The 26,840-nt window shown below is 36.9% G+C and overlaps 1 protein-coding gene across 14 annotated transcripts in view; it reads left to right on the top strand.

The window, feature by feature from the left end:
- The window catches only part of LOC119696000 (aminopeptidase O (putative)), a 172,489-nt gene that overhangs the window by 98,419 nt on the left and 47,230 nt on the right, over positions 1–26,840 (top strand). The window contains exon 15 of one of the 14 annotated variants that reach the window (XR_005255476.1): positions 2,598–2,636. The exons of 12 other annotated variants lie outside the window; for them this stretch is intronic. Coding sequence is in view for 1 of the 2 variants with exons in the window: in XM_038125421.1 (XP_037981349.1) it covers positions 2,598–2,723 (126 nt within the window). In the remaining variant the exon portion in view is untranslated. Of the gene's footprint in view, positions 1–2,597; positions 5,131–26,840 lie in introns of those variants that run through there. One more of the 14 variants, XM_038125421.1, reaches the window with a different exon arrangement.

Genomic DNA, 26,840 nt, shown 5'->3' with positions numbered 1-26,840 from the left:
GCTTTAGAATGGTGTGATCTAGATAGCGACAGCATAAACGTTTTCACCAGGTAATTTCATTTCTGTTTATATTTCTGTTTGTCAATGTGTGTTTGTGTGTATATGTAGCATTTGTATTTACAATCATTTTATGCTAAGATAAAGAATATTTTTTTAAGATAAAAATTGTTTTGCCTTGGGAATTGGTGAGCAAAATGCATTGATGGTACAAATAGCACTAGTACAAACCAGACTGCATACATTTTGAAGCAGATTTTAAATGGTACATTCTAAAGACGATGGTAGGTCCTCTGTTACGTCTTAACAGTAGGTTTAAAAGTCCCTTATGCTGTTGTACAAATCCTAATCTCTTTCTGTAGGAGAAAGCTTCATTAGTGCAAAATCCCTTTGTACTGATAAAACTCCTTTTCTATTGAGGACGTTGTTCTGCAAGTGTTCAAAGTTTGTGAGAGAACTTCAGCATGCACCTTGCGGTGATAGAAATGAAAAACCTGATGTGTAAACATAAGATATACTCATTGGTTTTCCAAACAGTAATTCTAGAGCAAGGTCTGTGAGTAGACAAATGAATTAAAATTGAAGGCAAGCATAACCATTGTCTTCTAATATCTATAAGTATCAATAATTCATGGCAATCCAATGCAGATTCATAGCACTGCATTTGCGAGGTACTTAACCACACAGGAAGGGTCGTAACAATAATCTTATATTTGATAGTAAACCTCTGACTATTCACTGAGTTTGGAATTTTTTATGTTGCCTAGAAGTTTGGCCATTGCAATGGTGACTTTTTCAATACAGTTACAGCTAAGAGAATAGAGGAGAAAAAGAGTGAGGGACCTCCCTGGTGCTAGCTGAGCTTTATTATTTGGTTTCAATGTTGGTTGCACTAGGTTTCCAACCCTTACTTGCCAGTGCAATTCCTACTCAGTGTAGGTGATGCTAACCTCTCTTCTATGAGAATTCTTGATTTTTAGTTGTGTCCGCTTATAGAAGAAATGGCATTATACAGAAGTTAAAGTATCTTCAGAGATAAACAAGAGAACAAGAAAGAGAAAAGCATGTAATGGAAAAGTAAGGCAACCTTGAAGATAGCAAAGAAATAGAAATAAAGATGTTCAGTGGGAAGAGGGAGGTAAGAAGAAAAGCAATAAACAGAGAAGTCAGAGAGCTGATAGCAGCTCATATTACAACTGTGATTAAAATAAGGGTACTGATGTATTTTGCTACACCTTGAAAACTGAGCTTTGCTTTGAGCTTGCTTATCCTTTCAAAACAAGCGCCAGCTTATTAAATGAGGCCTCTAAACTTTCAAAACAAGCACTAACTTTTTATAGGTAGTTTCTAAACTTCCATCTGCCTGTGCTGTTGGATTTTCTTCTAAGGTTTCATGTGCCTGTGCTGTCAGTTTTCCTCTATTATTTTTCTTCTTTGTGATAAGAAGTCCTATTTCTAATATAAGGTGGATGACTTTGCTATACTGAGTCACTACCAAATCAAAGCAACTGTGTCCAAGTACAAAATCTAGGACAGAAAGACAACTATCTGGAAAAAGTGAAATGGTGAAGGAAAGGTTGCTGACAACTGCTGAGGAATTGCTTCTTGAAAAAAGTTGCTTTCTAAACAGTTAAGTTTGTAGGAGCTCACTTTACATATGTTTTATACATACTTAAAAAACAGTTGGGGATACCATGTGCTGGATAAAACTATGTGACTGTAGTGTTAACTGTGCTCAAGAGGAACCAGTGTGGAAGTCTGTGTAGAAAGGTGTGGTGCTGCTCTCCAGTGTGAATTCACGGCAGATTATGGCAGTGGAACAGAATCAATGAGTGAGAAAGACTTCTAGCCAAATAGCTGAGGGTTCTCACACTTTTGCTCGTCTTCTTTATTTAGGTTTTTTTTTGTTTGTTTTTAAGCTTTTTTGAATTTCTGACCTTTTTGCTGTTCTGTCTCTGAAACTGCTGTTCTATCTCTGAAGCTGAAAAAGGTGTTCTTTTCTTAACACCTTTTATGCTGATTTTTTCTTTCCTACTTCTTTTTCACAGCTCATGTCTTTCCCTGTCTTCTTTTGACTCATTTGGTCATCTTCACTACTGTTCACCCCTTTCTATTTACTTTCAGTCTCTCTATCTGTTTGAAAAACATAGAAAAACAAATTGAAAAATTGAAAAAACTTTTTACCTTTTGCTCACTGTGTTTTATGCTTATAGTTCTCTATAGCTACTCTTCTTACAATACGTGTACACATACACAAACTTAAACACATTCACCCTTTGCATTTCTACTTTTGTCCTCCTTTCTAGTCTTGTACATTTTTTACTCTTCATTTAAAATTATGCTGTCTCTTCAGGTTGTCATTTATCTGGTCAGCACATTTAGCAGTCAGTATGTGAATCAATACAGAATGCTGTTCGTGTGTGAAATTTAGAGAAGGTGTAACAGAGTTGATAAGAATTACTTGGTTAAAATAAGCAATGTTTTGTAATGAAGAGTATGATAGAACTGTTAAATGGTGTTGTTGTGATGATGATGATGTTTGTATCAATAGTTGACTTTGTCTGCTTAAAAAAAATAGTCCATTGTCCTGTCTCTGTTAGGCAGAAGAAAATGATCTTCTAGTCAGACTAGTGGAATTGTGGCGTCCCATCTGTATCTACTGGGGAGAAACATCTTTTCGTCAGAAGACTAATTCACTTTTACATGACTTCAGTGTCAAAACATAAAAGCTGATTTAATCATATTTCAGTAGTATAAAAAGTGTCATCAGATGAGATAACAAGGATACACAGGATTTAGGAAAAACACTGAAATAAGCATGCATATATATTCACACTAGATAAGGAATGTGTTTCCTGAGTATGATCAAAATTGCATTTAACTGTTTCAGTTTGTTTCAGTTTTGATTGTATACTGAAACTTCGGGGAGTGATTCAACTTTTCTAGAATAATTTCTGCTGCTTTCTCAGAAGTACTGTTTTCTTGTGTTTAAAGTTTGTCTGCTAGTTTTACTAGCAATGTGACTTCAACTTTTTTTCCTATTGGTTGTTGCTATTGATCCTTTGTGTCACTCCGGAGACTTAAGAGTTGTCAATATTTAAGCTCTCTTAATAACCTGAGCATAAATTACTTTGTTGATATTGATTTTAAGATTTAATAAAAAAAAAAATCCCAAACCAGTTATGATATATATGACTAATGCTAAATGCTGTCTTTGCCCTTTAATAATGAATTCACCAGCATAAGTGAACCACAAGAAACAAATCTTGCAATTCTCTAAAATGAGTTGTCTTGTTATACTTCAAGTAGAAAATATTTTGAAGTCTCATAAGAAATACTGATAAAAAATACCATGTGGTATAAGAAAGCTCTTAGTTAACTAGAAAACTTACTCAGGATTGTGTGCTTCTGCTAATTCAGATAATGCATAAAAATACAATGCATAACATACATATAATATTAACATTAACATATAATGTTAATGTTAATAACATACAATGCAATAACAGACAATGCATAAAAATTACATTAAATCTTTAATTGGCATATATTTTTTGTTTGTCAAAATGAGGGGTTTTTTTTTATTTGAATCTACCAGACTAAGGATCAAAGCAAGGATCAAATCTGAAATAGTCTGGTGAACTTGTGCACTGCTTAACAGCTAAGAGAAACATGGTGAAAAATCTTAAATTGTTATTCAGAGAGGCTTCAGTGGTGTTATTTGCTGCACCAAATTCTGTTAATTTCACAGAACTTTCTAGGAACCCTGTAAACTGGCCTTCACTGATTACAGAAAACATTTAGTTCCCTTCTTACTCAGAAATTTGAATGGAAAATTTTTGCCAGCTCATGTACATGATCTGATTTGCATTAAATGTTGTTAAGCTGTCTGGGAGATAGACACTGTCATTTAAAACCTTTTTTTTTTTTATGAGTACATAAGAAAATAATTTCAAGCCATTGGAACAAAGCAATTTTAGTATTTAGTTCTCCATTCCTAAAAGAATATTTGTATTTGTGAATCGTTTAGAAACTCTTTAAATGCTCTTTTCTAAAGAACTATTGTTTTTTTAGGATAGTGCTGCTTCTGAAAATTCATCTAAGAAACATTTAACGGAACAAGAAATACTGTGTCTTTGTGTAAAAAAAAAAAAGCAAACTACTAAACCCCCCCCCAAAAAAAAAAGAAAAAAAAAGAAAAAACCCAAAACAAGAGTGAAATTTTTGGTTTAGTAAGTTTTTTTTAATAGTCCAGTTCTAACCACAGTATCAGCTGTATCTTATTTCCAGTTGTGGTATGCCAGAATCATAGTTTTCTTTACAATAGCACCCATCCCTCTTAGCAAGGAATTGCTTTTCATATGGAGCCTCCCAGGTATATATTGTCAAAGAGTGAATGTTCTCATTAGGCTACGTTTTTAGATCATATTCCCACGCATATGCTAATGCTTCTGCTCCCTTTCTGACTCCAAGATGACCATCTCTAAATTAGGAGACCTCAGGCCAGCATGGCTATGTGTTGAAATAAAGTTTGCAGATATTTACATCACTGTTAATTATAGTTGTCCAAGCAATCAACCATCCTGTGCAATGGTAGATTTCAGCCACTGTGTTGTAAAACACAAGTTTTGTCCAGAAAGGCAGAAAAAGGCAGTTTTAGTAGAGGGGTTTATTGCTTTTGATTTGTAGGAAGAATTGGTTACACATCTGTGATGGAGCACTGTTTGGCTATCAGTCTCACTGGAGGCATTTTAAGAAGGTTGTGTTTGTGTATATTACCATATGATGCTATCTAGAGCTACATTACTGGGATTGACTGCTGCCACTAACTTTTTCAGTCTGCTGTTGTTTGTCATTATAAAGCCCTTTTTTTTGGTGGTTGAAACATGATCATTCATACCTTAGTCTAATAAAAAGAAGTTTTGTCTTTAATAAGACAGGAAATGGAAAATGTGAGAACAGTTTTATTCTTTCCCAAATAGAAAAAAAACAAAAATCATTTGATAGTTTTTAATGCTTCTCAAGTGTATGCCCCCACCAATGTTTGCACAGTGAATTCTGAGTGGTGATGTAGTGAGTTCTGGGAGCAGAAAGAAGGCTGTCCCTTTCAGGGCATTTGCAACTGGAGCAGCATACCACATTTGGAAAAAAGCAGTGCACTGCAGTCAAACACTCCATAAGTTTTCTCCTACAGATTTTTCCTATGGATTTTTTATTAGCTGAGAATATACACTTGTGCATGCCAGCTGAATGATCTACTTGATTTAAATGTCCCCAGGTTCTTCTTGATGTGATTGACTGTAATGACTCCTAAGGAGGCTTATTGGTCTGCTGGCTCAAATGTGTGCTTTATTTCAGTTTTATATTTATTACACATTTTCAGAAATAGGCTTAACTATTTTTTGATGACTGATCTTAGCTATTGTCCTCTTTGTATGTCTATTTTCAGTTTGGTTTGTGTTCACATGCTGTATAGTAAAAGCACATGTGTAGTAGTAGTAGTAAGTGCAGACATTGTTTTTTAAAGTAATGTACGAGCACAGAAGGTAAAGGCTAGGCCTTTTGCATGACCTGTTAAAAAGGTTTTGGTGGTTCTCAATCTGTTTTTTCATGGCCACAGTACTAAAAGTAGTCATGGATATAACTTAAAATACTGTCATTCTCTCCTTCCCCTAGAGTCCCCTAAGAAGCTCCTTTTCGAGCAGGAAGGTAGCTTGCAATTGAAAGCAAATGCATTCTTTGTTGCTTTAACTAAATGGACAGGATTCAGTTTTTAAAGATGTGTAAATTTTATTGTATTAATATGGTCTATGCTGCATATATTTTTCTTGTATTACTTTTCATGTGGACACAAACCAAGTGACTGATCACAACTGTCCAACTCATCTCATCAGATGCTTCACATGCAGATTTTGTGAAACCTGTACCAACATTTGAAACTAGACTACTTCTTAATATTACCATGTGTTTGTTTGTATAGATATATATATATATGTATGTATATGTATATATATGTATGTGTGTATTTATATATATGTATATACACTTAAATTTCCATAGTTTTGATTAAAAAATTATTGCCAGTGATGATTTTTTCACGACAAGATTTTTTTTTTGGTCCTCATTATGTGCTGGAGTTCATTAGGATTTTTCGAGAAAAGCTTTTATTTTTATCTGGAAAAATTGCTTCCTAAAAAGTAAGCTTAGGCAATTATATTGCTCTGGATATCTTTTTCCCTTTTCTGCCTTAAATATAGGCATCCACTGGGCATTTTCAATTAAAGTTGTTAGAGCTCTAACATCAGAACATGTTTCTTTAAGAGATGTTGTGGGGAAAGCCCACAGAAAAGCAATGCAGATGTGCGAGCTCCATCATTTTTGGCAGTCCTAACAGATGTGTTAAGAGGAAGATGATATGACTGTCCCAACCACAGGAAGCATTTTTGTTGCTACTTTGAGTCTATGAGAAGTTTTGGTCATAAGACACGAGTTTCTTGTTGAAATTGGATTCCATTACTTTTGCTTCTTAAAAATTTTAATGTTTTGTATTTATGAACTGTATTCTGCATACTCTTCAGGCTGCATGCTCTAAATGTGCTGGACACCATGTAAAGAATTTGTCTTATAGTTGATTTTCTTCTTCACTCATAAATACATGAGTAAAACAGGGTCTTAGGACTTGGCATGATCAGGGTCTCATGTTCTGTCATCCATATTTCAAAAGAGAATTAAGTACAGCTAGAGAGTATTAAATGTTTCCATGCTCAGGATCCTGTTTATTTCAAATAAAAAAATGACATGTAGTGCCAGTTATGCAGTAACTGTAGTTGTCTTGTTTTTGTTTAACTTGGTTTCTCTGTGTTTTGGCTGTACTTCTGACAAACATGGTGAAGCTATTAATATATAAAATGCTTTGCTGAACCAGGCCTTAGTCATTCATCCTCATGATTTACTTTTGTAGTGATCACTTCCTTGTTGAAGAGGAGATTTGATTTCTAATTGCCCAGAGACTTTTTAACTGGGAGATATTTGTCAATATTTTTAAATATATCTATTTATCTGTGTATCTAAATCTTACAGCATAGATGACACCTTTGTGAGAGGGCAGATAATGCTTGAGAGGCAATAACTGTAGAATTAATTTGTCGAAAGCTCAGTTTCCTTTTATGTCCTGCAATTTCCTCACTCTGGTTTTGCTTGTTAAAGAGAGACTACTTGTTAAAGCAAAAGTAGGTTCCCTTCTGAGTGTATGCCAGTTCATGCAAGATGGAATTCTTGGTTTATCACCCAAATATACCTTCATTGTTGCTTGATAAATATGGCCTATTTTTTGACAGCAAATGTTACCCTGAGCAAAGCTTTTAGGTTTTCAAATGCTTCCAGAAGGAAGTAAAAAATGTTAATTTTGTCTGGTGTGGAACACAAGCAGCACATGTGTTCATATTTAGGACAAGTGATTGCCTGAAGGGCTTGGGAAGCCAGGGAGTGTGATTTCAACTTACCTGGTTTTATAGCTGGGAATATGTGAAAGAAAGGTGCATTTTGACTCTCTTGATGGTCAATATAATTAATATACCATACTTTTGTATAAATTCCCACCCTTATTTTATGACATACATAATATTTTCCAAGGAAATAAAATTTTGCTCTTACTTGAAAAACTACTATGCTTATTTATCAGTAGAGGAGATGTACCTGACAACAAAATGCTTGTCTGTACCGCTTGCATTGCTCCTAACTTTACAGCAGCTCAGAGTTATGTAAAAGAAACTGAGAAATTTAAGATAACTCAAAAGATACTACCTAGTAGTGTGGTGATAGTTTTATCGAATTCAGTGTTTACTAAATGTCTTCAACTAAACAAGTGCCAAGTACTTTTTTTATAAGGACCTCATTACCATTGTGTGATACCTCAAAAACACATAATATCTCTTAAAATTCTCTGTCCTTCTAAACTGAAATAAGGATGTTTATCTTGATTTTTCAGATCATAATCCAAAGCATGGAGATAATAGATAGCATGTCTGCAGATACCTAAGGAAGTTGGGCATGGCAAGGAAATGAAGTCAAGTTTTGTGGCCCAACACAAACCTTAAGTTGAAGGCTGTCTATATCACAGATAAGAATTGAGCCATGCATTCTTCCATGAAGGACTTAGTCCTCTCTGCACCAAAATGCATACAGTTTGGTGATATTTTAACCTGCAGCATAGATCAGAACAGATCAGTCATAGCTAGAGCTGTGACTTCACTTCCACAGTGCTATGAAAGGACCAGTGCATAGTGCAATGCAATTGAAAAGAGGATGAGAGCATGGGAGGATTATCAATAATAATATTGTAATAGAACATACTTTCTAGTAGTGAATTTCAGCTCCAGTGATTTTAGATTATAAGTATCAATATAGGTGTTTCCTTTGAGTCTATTTTAAATAATAATAATTTAATGGACAACGGTTTACCTTTTTGTCTTTGACTGTTTGAATGTGTGTGTGCAGCCTGTAACCTTTAATGCAAAGGGAGAATAAAATAATTAATAAAAGCTTGCTAACTCATGGGCTTTTTCAGTGCAAAAATTTTTGATTGTAAAACATTCAGGCATAGTGTGAAAAGGTGTTGGAGAGCAAGATAACAGCCAGAAGTCAGAAATATTCCCGTGTGTTGTGTCTTCAGAGCATAGAAAGAGGTATGATGGCAAGTCTGTTCCTGTTTTATTAACTTGGAGGTAGTACCGAGTTGGAACCTACGATAAAGAAGGTAGCATGCATAGCCCTTTGCTACAGAGGTGTATTTATCCTAGTGATGTGTGTTGCTTCACAACTTATGTGAGCCAGAAATGTGGAGTTAAGTGTCTTGTGTGAATGTCTTGTGTAGCTATCTGGCCTTCTGGTATAAAGTGGCACGTGAGTAAATACTTAACGAGTTGTATTTAATAGAAAGTAACTGGTCAGACTACCAGATTCTCTATTGCTTCATTAGGAAGACAGGGACTTTTTCTGAAAACAACCTGTTTTGTACTTCCAGAGGATATTTCATATCTTGAACTTGTTTTTAATCAGTTGAAGCCTGTGAATATCTCATACAGGAATTTGTTTGAAGTGTTTTTGAAAGGAAGGTTGTGCAATACCAGTGACCTAGATGGCATGTAGATACTAAGTTTCTTCATTTGTTTTCTCTTGTCCAGAGCATAGAGATGGGAAGGATTCTTACAATTACTTTTGGATTTTTAAAAGTCAGCCTTGATTTCCCTGTGTAACGGTAATCCCTTGGCTGGGCCTGAAAGCAGTACTGTTTACTCTTCAATAGTGCCATGTGTTTGAGATTTTTTTGTTTCATTTTGATGCCTGTGTTGGGTTTTTTAGTGGTTTTTTTGGTTGTTGTTGTTGTTTTTTTAAATAAAGTACTCAGAAACTTCAATTTATACCAGGTTTTCATACATTAACTCTTTGGGTATGGAAGAAAGCACTACCCAGTGTATCCATGATTCTTCTCATAGTGTGCCTAAATCACTAAGTGTTTTGATTTATTGCTGTCTAGTTTGCATGTGTGTAAAAGATCACATCCTAGCTCTATAATTGTGTTTTCTTTATGACATCATATTTGCTGTGACAGAAAGATGGCTGAGCAGTTAGGAGTCAGTGATTCTGGTTTCCTTTTTAGTTTATATCCTGCTTATTTTCTATTTACACATTCGTCTGAGAAGTGAGCTATTACTCCCACTGCATCTTTACACCTTCATTGTGGAGCTGCTGCTGTTTTAGTTGATGTCCCCCTTTTTCTAAAATAAAAAGAAATTGAGTACATCAGTGTGTTTCTCTAGCACCTACCATTGCTCCCCATTCCATTTACAGCCTTAAAATGTGTGAAACTTGTACACAGATGTTGACTTAACCACGCATAGGCTGCTGAATTACAGAATATTACTATCCTTTCTTCTACCACACAAATAAGCTGTACTATGTAGAAAGGGTAAGTAGTTTCAAGTTCTACATCTTTGTAAACTAAACATATTTTTATCTATGTGTTTTGTTACTTGTGACAGTAAGATAGTATTTGTAAAACATACTGAGTTTGGTAAATGTGAGAGTTCATGGAATTTTTGTTTGTCATTGCTGGTGTTAGAGCAATGGTTTCAATTACAGTTTCAACTAAGGAAATTGTGTTCTTTGGGCTACACATAAGCTGTTCACTATCATACCTATATCTGTGGTGCAATACAACATGATGGTGTCTAAATCATATGGTACTCAGTGTTTGACTATATTCCTTTCATCAGTGAAAAGCTAGGGCTTTTCAGCTTATCTTGAGTCATCTTGATCTGAATGTTTCTATCACCATCACAACTTAGAAAAAGCCAAATGCATAAAATGTTACAAAAATGTCTTTTCATGACAGAATAAAAATCCCTTGTGACTCAGAAAATCTGCTATGGAAAAGTTACTTTTGAAGACTAGAGAGTTTTACTTGGCCAAAAACATCGTGAGTATCTGTTAAAATTTATAAAAATCTGATTATGGATGCTGAAACATGAAATCTAGATTACTCATTTACAGATAGAAAATAAACCTCCCAACAGAAGAGCTCAGTACCGACTACATAGAGGAGAAACAGGAAAATGAGAAAAGTTGGATCAATATACCATCACCTTCATTATTGTGATTCTAATTATATTTAAAATTTTAATAAATTTCTGAGTCACAATATGTGAATGACCAATTATTATCAACACAAATAATATCCTTGAGATTTCACAATGCTCATTGCTACTCACTTGTTGTCTGAGGAGATCTAGGTAGGCATAAGAAAGGAAGAAAGGAAAGGATAGGTTGGCCAGTAGGCTACTCTGGGGTACATCAGGCACAGCATTGCCAGCTGGGCAGCAAGGGGGATTGTCCTGCTCTGCTCTGAGCTGGGGTGGCCTCATCCCCAGTATTGGGGGTTTGGCTATACGAGGAGCAGTTGAGGCCACTTGGTCTGTTCAGCCTGGAGAAGAGGAGACTCAGGACAGACCTCATTGCAGTTACAAATTCCTCAGGAAGGAAAGAGGAGGGGCAGGCGCTGGTCTCTCCTCTGTGGTGACCAGTGACAGGACCCCAGGGAATGGCTTGAAGCTGTGTCAGGGGAGGTTTAGGTTGGACATTAGAAAAACGTTCTTCACCCAGAGTGTGGTTGGGTGCTGGAACAGGATTCCCAGGGAAGTGGTCACAGCACCAGCCTGGCAGAGTTCAAGAAGTCTTCAGATAATGTTGTCAGGCACATGGTGTGACCTTTGGGGATGGTGCTGTGCAGGGCCAGGAGCTGGACTTGGTCCTTGTGGATCTTGTGGACTTGGTCCTTAGTCCTTCTAGGTCAGGGTAATCTGTGATTCTGTAACTGTAGAAGGAAACTTAAAAGCTAAAGGTTTTTGGTTTGTGTTCAACCTCCTTAGCAAGTGCCTGCATTTTCCATTACGGTTCGGTTTCTGTGGGAGTTTTACAAATAACACCACTAGTGCCTGGTAAAGCACTTCAGAACAGGACACAGAAGTAAAGTTGTTTTAAGTTACAGGTAAGGAGAATTTGTCTACTTCTATTGCATTTGATTTCAATGTTAGGAGTTGGGGGATGGGAATGAAAAGCTGTATGAAGGGAATGTCCATTTGAAGATATTCTTCCTCTTCTGGAAGCTAGCTTACAGTGCAACTGCCATTTCTTTTTCCAGTTTATTGAATTTACTGCCATTTTGGCTTAGTTAAGAGCGGATTGGGTGGGTGTTTTGCTATGCGGACTCTTTCCAAAGCACTGGCAAAGATTTACAGTAAATCCAGCTGAGTTTCCCTGAGGGTTTGAAGTGAAATTCTGACTTTCATATTAAATTAAGCATGGTTACAACACAAGCATTATTTTTGAAGTTTTTATTAAGCATGTGACTAGCAAAACAGGCAACAGGCATGCAAATCATTGGTCAAAAAATATATATGGGATACAAAGGGCTCCTATATGATTTGAAGGGACATAGATAAAAAGACAGCCTTAATATGTTTAAAATTAAAAACACCCCTCCCTCAACTTCTTTGTGCAAGTTATCCTTGTTTGAGGATTTCACCTCAAATAAGGACTTCCTTTTTTTTTTTTAAACACCTGACACTTCAGGCCACTATTCCATGTATTTCAACCAGACAATATTTGGGGGTTTGGTTTTGTTTTTTTTTCTGTTCAGCTGCGTTTTTGCAATACTTTAACGTACTTTGTCAAATGTCTTCTGGGGTGTGGCAGTGACCAAAAGCACTTGCTATTCATTTCCATGGCTTTATTTATGTCTATATTGCTGTTATTCTTTGGGGCAGGCTGCTTCTGATATTTTTGCTAGTATTTTGGGTCATATCATGAATGAGAATCATGGCATAAAGATTATCCCATGCCATTCCAGGCAGAAATCTCTATTAAAGATCTAAATGACCCCTTAAATGTTACTTTTTTTCCCAATACAAAATTGTGCTATGCTTTGAAAATAGCTGTGTCTTTGACAAGTTTAGATTGATGTGTGATTAGGGAAAACAGTGTTAAAAATTCTGGCAGCTATCTATCTACACTTAAGTCTTCTTCATGGTTCCTGCTGGATTAATCACTTGCTTATGTCAGGATTAGCATCACTGGGTGCTTAGAGGGAAATGAAAGATAGTGATATAATCATGAAGTCCGGCTCTCCACCTTGCAATCCTTTTATTTTCCTTTCCTGTCATGCATCGTATCCCATCTGCCTGCATTCCACATTGGTTCCTTATCATTTTGCTCTTTATTTTTTAGGGAAGACTTGAGTTTCAACAACCTCATACATCCTCCCTTGCTTTGCAAAAAAAAAGGCTATAATGAGAGTGAAAATCCATTTCTAACCCAGGAATGTTTATAGATGTATTACTGTAATGAGTAGCTGTGTTTTACCTGATATAAACCTCTGTTATGCTCAGGTGTTTCTGGTTTGCCTGTGAAAAAAGGGAGATGATGAAATCTCTGCTTGTTTTGTAATTTTTAATTGTATCAGTGAGAAGCAAATACACTTTTTAATGGAGCAACTCCATGCTGCGACAGATACTTCTCCTTTTTTTTTTTTTTTGTACTATTATGTGTCTGTTCTTGTGAAAGATAATGTAATATAAACTGCAGAGACCTGATTCTTTGTAACTATGCTTGTTTTAATCTGATGAAGCATTTCTGGATGTGTAGAAAATGCTAAAATTGAAATTATATTAAGAATGTGATGGATTCATTGTAGCTCAAATAAGAATGAAATCTCATGTAGCTATCTTCACTTTGTTGCAGATGGAATATCATACTAGTGTTGAAAGTGAACAGCAATTCCCAGTCTTCACAGCCTCTTGACTAGTTCAAGAAAATTTCTACATAAAATGTTGTATGTTGTGTGGTTTTTTTCTAATGTCTTGGCTCTCATGCAGAAGCAAAATATTAAAATGTTCTTTGACTACACTGCTTGAAGATTAGGTAGCAGGGTGTCTTTTGAAATCTTCACAAAAACCTCTATCTTTGCTCCTGAAAAATCTTAAAACCTCCTGAAAGGAAGGAGTAAGAAGTGTAGAGGGAAAAGACAGCTTAAAGCTGACAGCAAAAAATAGAATCTGTATATACTTGAATCTCTGATGAAGTGGGTTTTGATTGAGTGCAGGATAAATTATAACAAAAAGTTAACTGGTTAAACTGGGAGTTCCCATTATTATCATCATAAAAATATTAAAAATAGAATTCACAGCAAACAGGATGTCTGGTCATAACAGTTCAGCTTTGGCTGCCTGGTATTTATGCAGCTGGCCTTCTGTGCGGACATCAGAGAGCAGCGAGGAGCCTCGTGACTGTGAATAAGAGTCCTTTTTAATGTGCTCACAGCAACATGGTGGCTCATGGAAGGAATGAGCTAGCCATTAAGGAGTAATGTGAAGAAATTAATTAGTACCTCCAGGGAACAGCACATACACCACTCCTGCTCTGTAGCTGATACATCCTTTCTGTAAAGCATTAGTTTTGCCTCCAGCTGTAGCCAGTGGAACTTTTCAATTTCTTTTTAATAGTAGTGTTATTTTTTTTCTCTGATATTAAATTTGGAAGTAGGGTATGAGGTATGTAGGTGAGGAGTACGGAGATTTGTATTTCAAGTTCCTAAACTACTTGTACCAATTGGATTAACAAACCAATAGTTATGGGAGATGGGCTGTGCTGCCCTGGCAACAGGACACAGTGAGTCTTCTGTGCATCATATAGTGCATTCCTCCTTGACCATTTACAGTAGAACTATTAAGGAAACATCTTCTTCAGCATAATAGGCAGGTGAACATTCCTGCAGTTTGAAGCCTGGACTAGACTGGCTGACATTTTAGCACAGAGAATATTTTGTGCTCACAATCCCTGCCTATCATGTGATGGCTTACAAGAGAATCGGGCTGGCTCTGGAGAGCTGCAGCACATGGGGCTCTCATTATTGCCATATGCAAATATAGTATTTGCATTGATATTGTTGTGAAATGTGGTAAGCTGTGGCAACTGCCCTTAGTTGAAATTAACCTTCTCTATTGTGTTCTTTTTTGTTGCTCTTGAAATTTGCATCTGTTTCAACTGAAAAGCAGACTACCCTAAGTTTGAGGAGAAAATTCATTAATGTATCAAAATAAGAGGTAAAAAGTATCTAAGAATATTGGTCGTGTGTACTAAATATGTACATACAGATTGTCATTTTGGATCTCTGCTAAGTTCTTAGGTTTTTGATTGTACCCTACTTTCTGATTTTTCTTCCTCTTCCTTTTAAAGAAAAATGTTTGCTTACAGCACCAGAAATTCTATTGTGTATTAGCATATGTATTAATGGCATATTGGAAATAAAAGTTATAAGCCAGGAATACCTATTTCAAATATCTCAATACATTTTTGCCAAGCCATTTGTTTACTGAACCTTTGAAAAGAGAGATAAAATGTTCAATTAACTGAAGGAATGTACAACACTCAAATACCACACCCAGCCTGCTTAGGAGGACAATATTTTTTTTGTGCCTACATGCCCTTGCATAGTTATGGGGAAGGCTTTGGGTTGGTGTCAGTTTATAGTGGAAAAATACAAGTCTGAAGCTATTGTTTGAGAAAATAAAATGTGTATGTGAATGCAAAATGTTGGAAGAGTGTATGATACGAGAAATGTATCTACAGTAGTGAAGTGGGATTGACAAAAAGCTTTTATCAAGTTTTGATGGCTTCTCAGACTGGGGGAAGCTTTCTCTTGAGATCTTATTTATGTTCTTAAATAAGGCACAGGATGTAGTGTGTGTGTTCATATGATTTAGCTTTCTCCCCTTCTCTCAAAACCAAAAAGAAGTGCTGTGTTTTAAGAAATGTAACTCTACACTTTTAATTGGTTTCATTACAATTTATTTTTTAGTTCGAAAGAGGTGGTTTTAAAAAGAAATTTGGCAGTGCTGCTTTTTTGATCTTGTTGGTAAAGTCTGATTAATTCCTGTTAAGTCCTTGCTTGGTCCTCTTCAAGAATCATCTTTCTGTGCCATCAATATCTCAGCAAAGTTAGGCTTGCAGAAGACCAAGCACATTTGGGTCTGTGACAGGAGAGGATGTGGATTAGATTTTGAAAAGGTGTGTTGGTCTACAGCAAATGTACTTGACACCCACAAAAGGCTTTCTTCCTCCCCACCTAATGTCCTCACCAGCTGTCCTGACTGCATGCCTGCTGAGGTTCACATGCCCGGGTGTGGCCAGAGCTTCACTTTCACAGCCTGCTTGCTTTTTCTGCAAAGGTATGCTAGGGGTGCAGCAGCCTTTTCTCAAGAGTGTGAGGAGGCATCCCACAGCTCAGATGATTTGAACATTAATCATTGAGTAGACAGCCAGGTCTTTAGGTGCATGAGACTATGTTGAGGGTGTGGGCATTGTCTGCATTTCTCCTTGCTGACTCTGAAGCTGTACAAGAGCCAGCCTGCCGTGATCTCCTGGCCTGATACCTTTTGCTTTGAACAAGATACAGTAATTCTTCAGAGGATGCTCTGCCAGTATCATGCCAGCATGGAGTATGTTGAAGCTCTTCACTGCAACTAATGCTAAAAGATTGGAGCGGGCATGTAAAATTGGCATCAAATATGTTTATGAATCCCTCTGTTACCAATTTATGTGCTCTGAAGTGATCCGGTTGATAAATTGCATGACTCCAGGATGAGACTCTTAAGAAAAACTGAAAAGTGTGCTCTTTCAAATGTTCTGGCCACAAACGATCGCAAAACTGAAGTTTTCTTATCTCCTGTGCATGTGTCTACAGAACAGTGAAAAGCTACAAATACTGCATTGTCAATCATCAATACACTTTATTGATGGTAGGTTTTCACAGGAAATTAGCAGGCACTCATCTGTTGTGGATTAATAGAAATTTGGCTGTATTTTAATGGACAGCTTGGATCACTCCTTCTGCTTAAGTGTTAGTAGATACTTACTTTGTTTCCAAGTAATGACATTTATGAAAAGAAGAGGGTGACTAAAACCATAAACCATAATCTATTCAAGATTCAAAAAATTCTGGTTTTTGAGTCAGAAGCTCTATCTTCACTTCTCATTTTTGTGCATACCACGTTTCTACACATAGGTGCACAAAGCAGAGACTGCTACATCTTTCTGTGAAACAGAGTTCCCAAAAGAGTAAAAGCAGATTTTCTAGTCCAAACCATATTTTGCCTTTTATTGGTCAGTTAGACATTTTAATACTGGGCCAATTTCAAATCTAAGCAACATAGTTCTGTAGCAATGTGCTATTCAGAGGTTTCAGTCCTTAAGCAAGCTCATCACAGGAATGTGATGCTCATGTCCACGATTGTCTGCAGTATATCAAGTGTGGTGAAAGACCAAAGGATTAAAGAGTTCAGACTTAGCTGAAATTAGCAGAAATTTTTACAGATGTGGCATGCACACTATTATTGTTCTGGGAATGAAGCCATGAATTAATGTTAGCAGATCTGTTCTTTTAAATTATTTTTTGTTGTTTAGGTTTACTTCTGAGTTTGGAATTTAAAGTTGAGGACCTGAGTAAAACTCATATGTCTGTCAGCTGTGATGGAGAAGTACTGTATGTTTTGAGTGAAGCTCTTTTGTTTTTTAGTCCCATGCTGTGTTTAACTTCAGTGGTTCCATGGTTTATAACCTAGAATGAAGCTAGAGTGCAATGCTCCATATAAAAAAAAGCTAACTGTACGCTTGGAGTGAATCTATGCTAGTTTAAAATAACTGCCATTACATATATTTTCTCTATTGAAAATCTGAACTGGTATAAACTTCATGTAACCTGAAGAATGCAATGATACCATACTGGCATAAAGAAATACAGAACTCTACAACAGCTTATGGAAAAGCTCAATAGTTTTGTGATTGTTCTAGTTCACCTAATAAATGTTCATACTACAGTGGTAGGACAAATAATTATCTGTTTTGAAAGGTAGTGAAAGAGTAATTTAATGCCCAGATACATTAGCTACTCTTTTACTTTTTAGAGAAATTCAGCTGCATAAATAGAAAAGTCACTGAGCCTCTGCAGTAGTTCACTGCAGACTGAGTGTTTGTGCCTTTCAAATTACAGTGAGTTAGGTGTAAAGAATGTAAATTGTCCTGAGACACTGCGCAGTATGTATAGACAGAATGGTTGCACCCAGCAGTATTCCACAGTGCAACAATACCACTTCATTTAGTGATCTCAGAAAGATCAGTTTAGAGAGATTAGTGAAGAATAACAGAGGGGGTGTTAGTCCACCCACTTTACCATATCATGGCTGGAGGAACAGGAATGCTTAATGACTTGCATTACTTTTCATAGTTCTTTATAGATATGGTCAGTGCTTTGCTTTCACAAAAATAAAATTTGGTGTAAAAATGTTTTAAACAAATTTTCTTCTGCTGATTGTTGAGCCAGTGACTCAGAGTTCTTCTGCCATCATGTTTATTTCATTATGGCTGTTGTTCCTTACAATGAAGGAACTTTCCTGGGTGTCCTGGAGGTTCCTTTGGACTTCACCTTTTCCAGATGAAACAGTGCAGCCCTGTGTAGGGGAAACTATGGGTTTTCTGCATCCTTAACTGGGTGATGGCCCTCAGTGAAGTAGGCAGCTCTGTGTAAGAGTTGTGTGAGGCTTCCCATTCCTGAATGTAAGAGTCGTGTGAATGTCCTCGCAGATCTGCTCTACAAATATCTTTGTTCACTGATGTTTCCCCACTGACTAGGCGAGATATTTTTCCTAGTTTATAGAGAATGAAATCTAAAAGGACCTCGTTCCTCTAAAACTGTTAATACATGCTGACATATTATTTTTTTTTTTAATTTGACCTAGTACAATCTCATTTGTATATTACCAATTGATAGGTCTTAGGGTTTTTGTTCACAGGGGTTTTCTGGGGTTTTGGTATATTTTTTTACTTATTGTTAGAAAGATTTGCATTCATTGTGTAATAATCTTGTTATTCAGGGTGACTTATTCCAACTCTCTTTTTTCTGAGCTGCTTAATACTGACTGCCGGATAATTTTCTACATTGTGTATTCCTCTCTTTTACAGGCAGGGTTTGCATGCACAATACAGGATGTCAAGCCATGATCTTACAGCCCTTGGAGTTGCTGTCTGTCTTCAGGCTAGGCTGAATTCTTTAGCCTAAGATCCTCTAAGGCATATAAATGTGAATAGCTGGTAGTTTGTACTTCAGTTCACTTGAGAAGTTATCCTAGTGCCACACAGGTTTTTCTCTCCTTTCTGCTAAAGTCCAGGCCCTGGGCTATGATCACACTTCTCTAGCACAGCTACCAGAGAACAGGTTAGATATGAAAATTGAGTCTTCTACCACTATGTTGCTTTGAATGGCAATGTAGGTCAGCTAGACTAAGGCTTTTACCTAAATTATATGTAATTCTTTCTTACCCTTTACCTTTTTCCCTAGTTATAATTTCCTACAATGCTGTATTTGCTTCAAGGACATTCCCATCTGATTTCAGAGAAGAGGAAGAAAGCTGATCAGCTTCCAGGAAATTCCTTTGGTAGCTGCAGGGGCAGGGCTTGTGATATTGTGGTATTAATAATTGCTCCTCAGAGACTTTATGGATGCTGTCTTTCACCTCCTGAAAGAATCAAGATTATTTTAGTCTTGTTTCCTATAACATATGCTCACATAAATCTAATTTCAATGTATATGTGTTTACCCCCAAATGTTTTCTCTTGTAACCTCGCTTGTTTTAATCAGGTATGGGAGAAAAGCAAATGTCAAAGGCAACCAGTAAACAGTAGCCAGATAGAGGAAGGAGAGTTAGTAAATCATGACATTGTTGAAATAGAGCTTGTGATTTGTTAGACACAGGGGATCTCTTTCTGTAAAAAGATCCTAGAAGTTTCTGAATAAACTCCAGAGTTGACAATCAACCACACCGAGGGGAAACATGGACTTAATAGATTCTTATGCTTCTGGGAACAACACATGATGCTTCGTTGTAATGGAATAAAGCTCTTGCTTGTGTGACCTTGTAACATTCTCAGACATTAGTGTCAAAGGGACAAGTGGGATGCTGGGTGCAGCTTATAATCAGGAAACAGGATGTGTAAGTCAGTTTCTCCTTTTGATGGCAATGAACTGAATGCCTTTAGGCAGACTAATTCTCCTTAGGTTTTCTACAAATGACTCAACATAAGCAGTGTGCTCCACACTCCATTTCCAGTGTATGATCTGCAGACCTCTGCCCCTGATTGGGCTGGCTGGCCATACATTAACTGTTTTTATATTCCAGCCTTGAAGACCTATCTGTTCTCTCCTGCACTTTGTAGTACTTTTTCAGAAATGGTTTACATGAGCATAAAAATAAAGGACTTGTTTCAAAGAGGAGTATTTGAGACCATTCAAAATTCTTGGTGTTAAAACCATGGTTTGTATTGCACTGCAGTTACTGTATGTCCAGCTTTATAAGGGAGTTGTATTTGTTGCAGTTGTATTTGTTGTGATGTTAGCCACTTGGTGCTCTTGTTTCACTGTAGTGTGGCATGAACAAGACTTCCTGATGTATCTTGCTTTTTCACACTTTCAGAGAGGATAACATAATGTGATCAGGGCAAAGCTGTGTATGATAGGACAAATGTAAAATAGTAAATACATTCTGATGAGGTTTTTAGATTAATAAACCTCTAGGGCTAACTGTTGAAGTATCTTGTGAGGGGATTGAAAAGAATACAAAATCTGCCAGTATATATTTCCTAGTTTTTTTTTTTGTGAATAAAAGTGTTAAGGAAAGTCATATCAGAGGTGTGCAGGCTGTTCTTTCAACATTCTGAAAAAGAATGGTTTTATCTTTTGTTTTCCTGAAAGTTAACTAACAATGACTGTACTGTATTCATTTAGACAAAGTTAGTGATGAACTCCACTCAGGTTGTCCAGTTGTTTTAGTAGTCATGCTTGCTGTAAGCTGGACTAAGCCAACTTCAAAAGATGCAGCTTGGCCTCTCCCACAAAGTGCATGTGCATAATACTGTTAACTAGACAGAAGTATTTTTTTCGGACTGCCTTACAGACCAATTTAAAATACAGGTGGAAATTCATCCCAGCTTGTTTCTCTCATAGTCTAGTAGTTGGCAGTAATCAAGATATGCTCTGTGTGCATCATTAGATAAGATGAATTATACTTTGGTAACGAAGAACCAATATTTTTTTAACTTGCCTAAAAGTAAACAGAAATAATTTATATTTCAATTTATTCTTGATTCACCTAGTTCGCTGATGTATAACTAAAAAACACTGTGGCAAGTGTATATTTTACTTCATTTCATCTTTGGGAGAAGCCTGATCAGACAGGAATGTCTCTGTTAATTAATTTCTGTTAAATAATCTTACTAAATTTTACTAGTCTCTCTTTTCCTGCCATGAACTTTGGCTTATGATGAAAAAGAAGAGACAGAGCCAGTATTCTTAGGGACTTCGGGTAAAACAACTGACATCCCATTGTAGCAGCAATTAATAAGTCTTACATTGCCTATGTGGGCAGAGCAAGTTGTGATGATCTCTCTTGTTCCACCTGAAAGTACAGTGGCCTGTGAAGCAGCTTCTGCTTGACATTGTGCACAGCCTTAAAGGACAGAAAAATTTTCATTCTCATGGCTGGTAATTGCATTAACTCTGTTCCAAGATTTTTCTGGTGCTGATTAACACCTTTCTCTGGCATCTTATAGATAAGGAAGAAAACACTGTTTTTCTCTAAGTATTTTGCTGCAAGGTACATGTATGCATGTGGGTGGTATGTGTCTACATGTGTCATAACTTTGAAGGTTTTCACCTTCAAGAGGCCCGTCTCTGGCTATCATGGATGCTGCAGCTGTCAGCAAAAGTACATCAGTGGCCATTTAAGTAAGCTGAACTCATTCTTTTACCTGCCCAGTGGATAATTTTTTCTGGTATTTTCCATCTTAGCAAACTTCCAGAATTTTCAGAGCTTACAAGCCATTCTTTCATGAGTATGAATCGTCCTTCCAAGTTTCTTTACAGAAATAAGTTGTTTGATTAGCTCCCCCAGGCCTCCCTGTGGTCTTCCACAATACAAACCAATAAAGTCTTTAGAACAAGGGAAAAAGGAGCATCAGAAAGGAGGTGTTATGTCTCTTCTCCAATCCTTTCATTCTCTGGGGATTTGATAGGCACAGGAAACAAAACAAAGATTTGAGGTTTGCAGTCATGATCTGTCCCTCTATTTGTTTCTGCTGGCCCTTTTCTTTTGTTCTCTTTCTTACTTTTTTTGTTTCTTTGCCTCTCTGTCCTCATATTTTCTCCCTTGTAATATGCACCTAGCATGTAAAGAATGGCTGCTTTAAATAAATACTTGCATTCATCACAGAAGCACTCTGTAGTGATGTCAGCTGGCAGATTCTGAGTGCAGAATGCTTTATTGCTTTGCAGGCCAAGAAATTGTGCAATCATGGTGGTCTTCGTTGTTTTATTTTACACCCTGTGTAACAACATCAGCTGATGAAGGTGTGTCCTTCAAAGACCAGGTTCTGATTTCTGAAGTCAGTGGGGGAATTAAAGAGGCTATAGATGATTCCCCTTCTTGCAAATGAGGGGAGACAGTGCTTCTGCAGTAGTCCAGGAAGAATCTTGGTAATGCCTGGTGCTGTATAATGGAGCAGCTACAACTGTTGTAAGAGCTATTGTACGTGGTGGTGTGATGTGCCCTGCACTGGAAGATTTTCAGCTTTGACTGTGTAGTTTGGCAGTATTTTCCACCTCACACTAAGGGGTCTGTAATAGCCTCTAAAAGTAAAATACATAGAAGAAAATAAATCTTGAACTTAACTTTTAAAATATTTACTCCTGTAAATAGTAAATAATTTTACTCCTGTAAAATGTAGATAATTCCTGTTGAATGTGTTCAAGTGATTGAAGATTAGTTGGATCTCTTGTGGGGGTTGTGCTAGAAGCCTGAACTATCTAGTGGAGAGAGCCATTAGGTAAAGTAACAAGTAACTTTTTATTTGGTGTTGTAAAATACTGTGATGGGATATTAGTTTGTGATTTTTAGAAGTGAGACAGTGCCAATGTATTTCCGGTTGGGAAGCATATGCCTTTCCTCTCTCTGCTTTGCAATGCGCATCTTAGAATTTGTATTGATCAGACATGATTTTTTTTTTCCTTCAAAGTTGCACATCTAATATGAAAGACTCTGTCTCATGTGAACTGCTTTTGAATATCACAATTAAACTATTTCAAAATATAAGCTTTATTTTAAGCTTTATAAGGAGATGTTAATACAGTACTTTCCTAATTTCTGAAAAGTTTCAGCAGGAAAGGAAGAAATTTTACAGTCGCCATTAAGACATTTCACAACATATCCCTGTGCAGTGCACCTGTTTTACTACATCCTAAGCATGTTGGTTTTGGATTGATGCTGAATTTATAGCCAGTCTTGCAAGCGGACACTGGGAAACATTGCTTAGCCTGACAGCAGAAGCAGTGGTGTCAGTGTTTCCTTTTGTGTTAAGGTAATCCAAAGTTTTTCACATACTGAGAATCTGTTCTTAATTCTTCAGTTTGTGGGGGCTGAAGGCAATGTCCACCTGAGCCTATAGAGTAGATCAATGCTTTGTACTCAACCATAAAATGTTTCTTTGTGAAACAGTGATTTCCTAAGGAAAAAAAAAAGGCAGAAAATGCAGATATCCATTGATTTATTTATAGACCGTGTTTTAAAAAGTATCTGCTGTATCCATTTTCCAAGTAACTTTGATTTTAGCCCTGGAAAGGACTTGGCAGTTAGGTGGAAATAAAGTACAGTCCTGAGTATTTTAATACATTAATACTTCCAATAAGACAAGTAGGTATTTAAATATACTCAATGTTCACATCATCTCTTAAGCTCAGGCATGTATTTTCTTGAAATAAAGTGTGTTGCTTAGAAGTTGCATGGCCTTGTCATTATCCCTTTATCCCTCCTGCAAAGAACAGTCATTGTTAATTGTAGTTCCTTTCATGATTCTTTGGCTTTCTTGGCAGCTTTTTTGGCATCTAAGCTAACTCTTTATTTGTTTTGTATAAATATCCAGAGTATGCCGAAAAAGTCTGTTTGTGCTGTGGTCTGGACATTAACTGATGCATTTAGACAAAAACAACTCTTTGTTTTACCCTAAAGCAGTGTTTCAGTTGTCTACTAAAACTTGATCATCTAGTTGCAAGATGTCAGGGACTTTGATCTTCAGCAGAAAAAACTTCAGAATCTCTTCAACTCCAATCAACAGCCAGTGATCTCTGTAGTAAAATTTGGCTGGTGCATAGCAAAATGGCATTGCTGTGGCATATGTGAAATCTGTGTCAGCTCATGTCCATCCTGCATGTTGGGACACAAATAAAACTGTATGTAATTTGTACTGTGGGAGGGATTTAGATTACCCCTCAAAGTATGGTGCTGCTGTGCTCTATATATGTGTTAGCATTTATGTTGAGTAGTAGGGCTCAGAGTAAAAAGCTCTGGGGAAAATGTCAAAACTTCTGCTGAATACTTTGGTTTGGGACTTATATTTTAGACAGAGCTTACTGGGGTGGGTGGGTAGGGAAATTAAAATGAGTGGAAAAAATCAGAAAGAAATTACACTTCAATTCTGGTGGCCTAGGGCAGGATGAGGTGACTGCTTTCCTGTGGCCTCAGTGAATGCCTGAACTGAAGTGAAGCAGTGGTGTTCGCAGGAGCAGTGTCCAGGGGTCTGCACCTGCCTGCACCATTGGGGTGTGTTCTCCTGAGAGGTGTACAATGCAACCTCAGCATCTCCCAGGCAGAATATTCAGTGGACTCAGTTTCCTCTGTGCTTACGTGAGAGTTAATGGTAGCAGCATTGTATACATCACCATTGTCCCTATTTGTGTTCTTAGTTGGTTTCTTTAAGTCAAAACCAGAAGGGAAACCAGAAGGAAACACTACATCTAAGTTAAATTCTGGGAGAAGAGCTTTGTCCTCTTAACAGAAAACATACCAAGAGAGCAGTATTTTCTTGCTTTGAGATCTTTTTTTTCTCTTTTTTGCAAACCACACAACTGTTGTAGTAGTGCACTTTTTCATTAATGTCAGAGCACTTTGGTCATAGGATCTGTGCTGAAGCAGTAAGTTCAGTCTGATCAAAGGATGTTCAACTGGGTATTTTCATTTACTCTTTTTAGGTGTATGCTTTCTGCCATGACAAAACCTAACAGAGCCTCTGTGACACAGGGAGTCAGTGAGCAGTGATGCCATCTGGAAATGCATATTAGTTGTAGATGAGTAATCCATGACCTTTTTTCATGTGATAGTGTTCTGTGAAGGTAAAAGGAAAAAATTTTTGTAGTTTTGTTACTGATCACTTTGCAAGTATGGTCCTGGAATTTTTAAAAATGCCTAAGGTTTTTATGGTTTAGTTGTTCATGTTAGATAGCTACTGTGTTTTAATGGCTTGCATTCTTTGCCCCACAGACTGAACAGCACATTATTACCCGCCTTATTCTATGACGTTTCCTTTCCCCTTGTGTAACTTGTTATGGTTTGGCTAGTGTGTATGATTTGAAACCTCTTTTTGTATAGAGAATGTCTGTAAAAGAGAGTGTGGAAAATGTCCGTTGAATACCAATCTGTTGAATTGAAGCACTGGAAAACGGTCTGTCCAGAGCTTAACTGTTAAGCAGTGTCTCATAGTTCCAGCTCTGTTTTAATGTCAAGGCATGAAGATCCATTACTGAATTATTTCTTTGTTCCTTTTTATGTTACTGACACTAAATGCAATTTTATGGATTGTGATGCTAGTATCAGCAATGACTTTGAGAAATAACTTCCATTTTATTCCATACTTTAGAGCTCTTTCTGCTACAAATGGTAGGATTCTCCTCAGTTTGGTTTTGGTCTTCTTGTGCTCTGTCAAAAACCAAAAGTCAAAAAACTCCAACCAACAACAACAGCACCAAAAAAAGAGAAAAGGTTGTTTGTTTGTTTTTTTCAGTGTTGCTTGGGCTTACAGAAAACACCAGGGTTTTTCCCAATCTCTTGGACTCTTTCTTTATAATGGAGGGATTAATTTTTCTTTTCTTCTGAATATGGTCATGCTAGAATTCGAGGACAGAAGCCTAACTTGTTCTCTCCTGTCCTCAATTGACACTGTCAAATATTTAACTGTGACTATCCCAGTGGTAAAGTAGTGGCAGGTAAACAGAACTTCTGTGAAATTATTTACTGCTTGAGAAAAGGGGTTTGATTTTGATGATGTGCAGGGTGTTGCACCTGAAATTTTATCCCATGAAAAGAGTCGTGGCCCAAGACACGGAACCTTTTGCATCTGCAGTGGTTAGTAGATTCCAGGTTGACACTAGAAATTACCATCTCCTTCTGTTCTTGAATGTGCTTTGTTGTATGAGTTTTATGGACACTTGACTGCATCATGTATCAAAACTTGCTGGTTTTTAAATGAAATATAGTGCTCGGACTATGCACCATAGTTGACTAAAACAAACTTGTTTCTTGTTGGTTTTGTTGCTGTGTCCCTTTGGAGTGGGAGGAGAGGAGAGTATGCTTTGCTTTTTGCATGAATCTTTTTCTATTTTCAAAATCTGAAATTAGTATAAACTTAGAACTTGTTGATTTTGGTGCTGTCTTACTTAAGTCATCGTGTCTAAGCAGTCTTTTGCTGTAAAGTTGTCAGGAGGAGCCTTCAACTTTCCTAGATAGTTGAGTATGATAATGGTGGATACAGTAATTTTATTAGAAACTAAGAGGAGAGGACTGTGTTTATTGACTTCCAAAATACTACTTTACTACTTTGAGAAGATGTGAATACTTTTAAATAATTTCAAATTCACTTGTGTTTTCCCTAAACTCTTAGTCCTTTACATACAAATCAAAAGAAAAATGCTGCTGCATTTCATTCTCATTAGAAGAATCTCACTTTCACATGGACCCAACTGTTAGAGGGGACACAAGCTCCACCATGTCTTATGGCTATTTCAGGAAGGCAAGGAGACAGCTTTTGTAGCAGATGCTGTAGTGGAGTTGGTCCTTGTGCCCACCCAGAACTTCAAGAGCTTGATGATCCACACTGGTTGTGTGGTTGGCACTGAGAGATGGCAACATTAACTGAGAGGTGCAACTGCATTTGTGTTGGCCTCATGTTGCCCCATTATTAGATGCTCCATCTGCAGCATCAAGTGAATGTTAATTGTTCTTTTAGACTGGTCAGTATGAAAATATAAGTAACCTCTTAATTATTTTTTGTGAAAGTGACAGTTGCAATGGGGCCAGACCTCTGCATTTTACTGCTGATTCAAACAAACAGTAGTTGCTATTAGCTATTGAATGGCC

This window comes from Motacilla alba, chromosome Z (genome assembly GCF_015832195.1).
Source record: "Motacilla alba alba isolate MOTALB_02 chromosome Z, Motacilla_alba_V1.0_pri, whole genome shotgun sequence".
NCBI lineage: Eukaryota > Metazoa > Chordata > Aves > Passeriformes > Motacillidae > Motacilla > Motacilla alba.
Note: the sequence above shows the minus strand (reverse complement) of the source record. Positions and strands in the feature narration are given on the sequence as shown.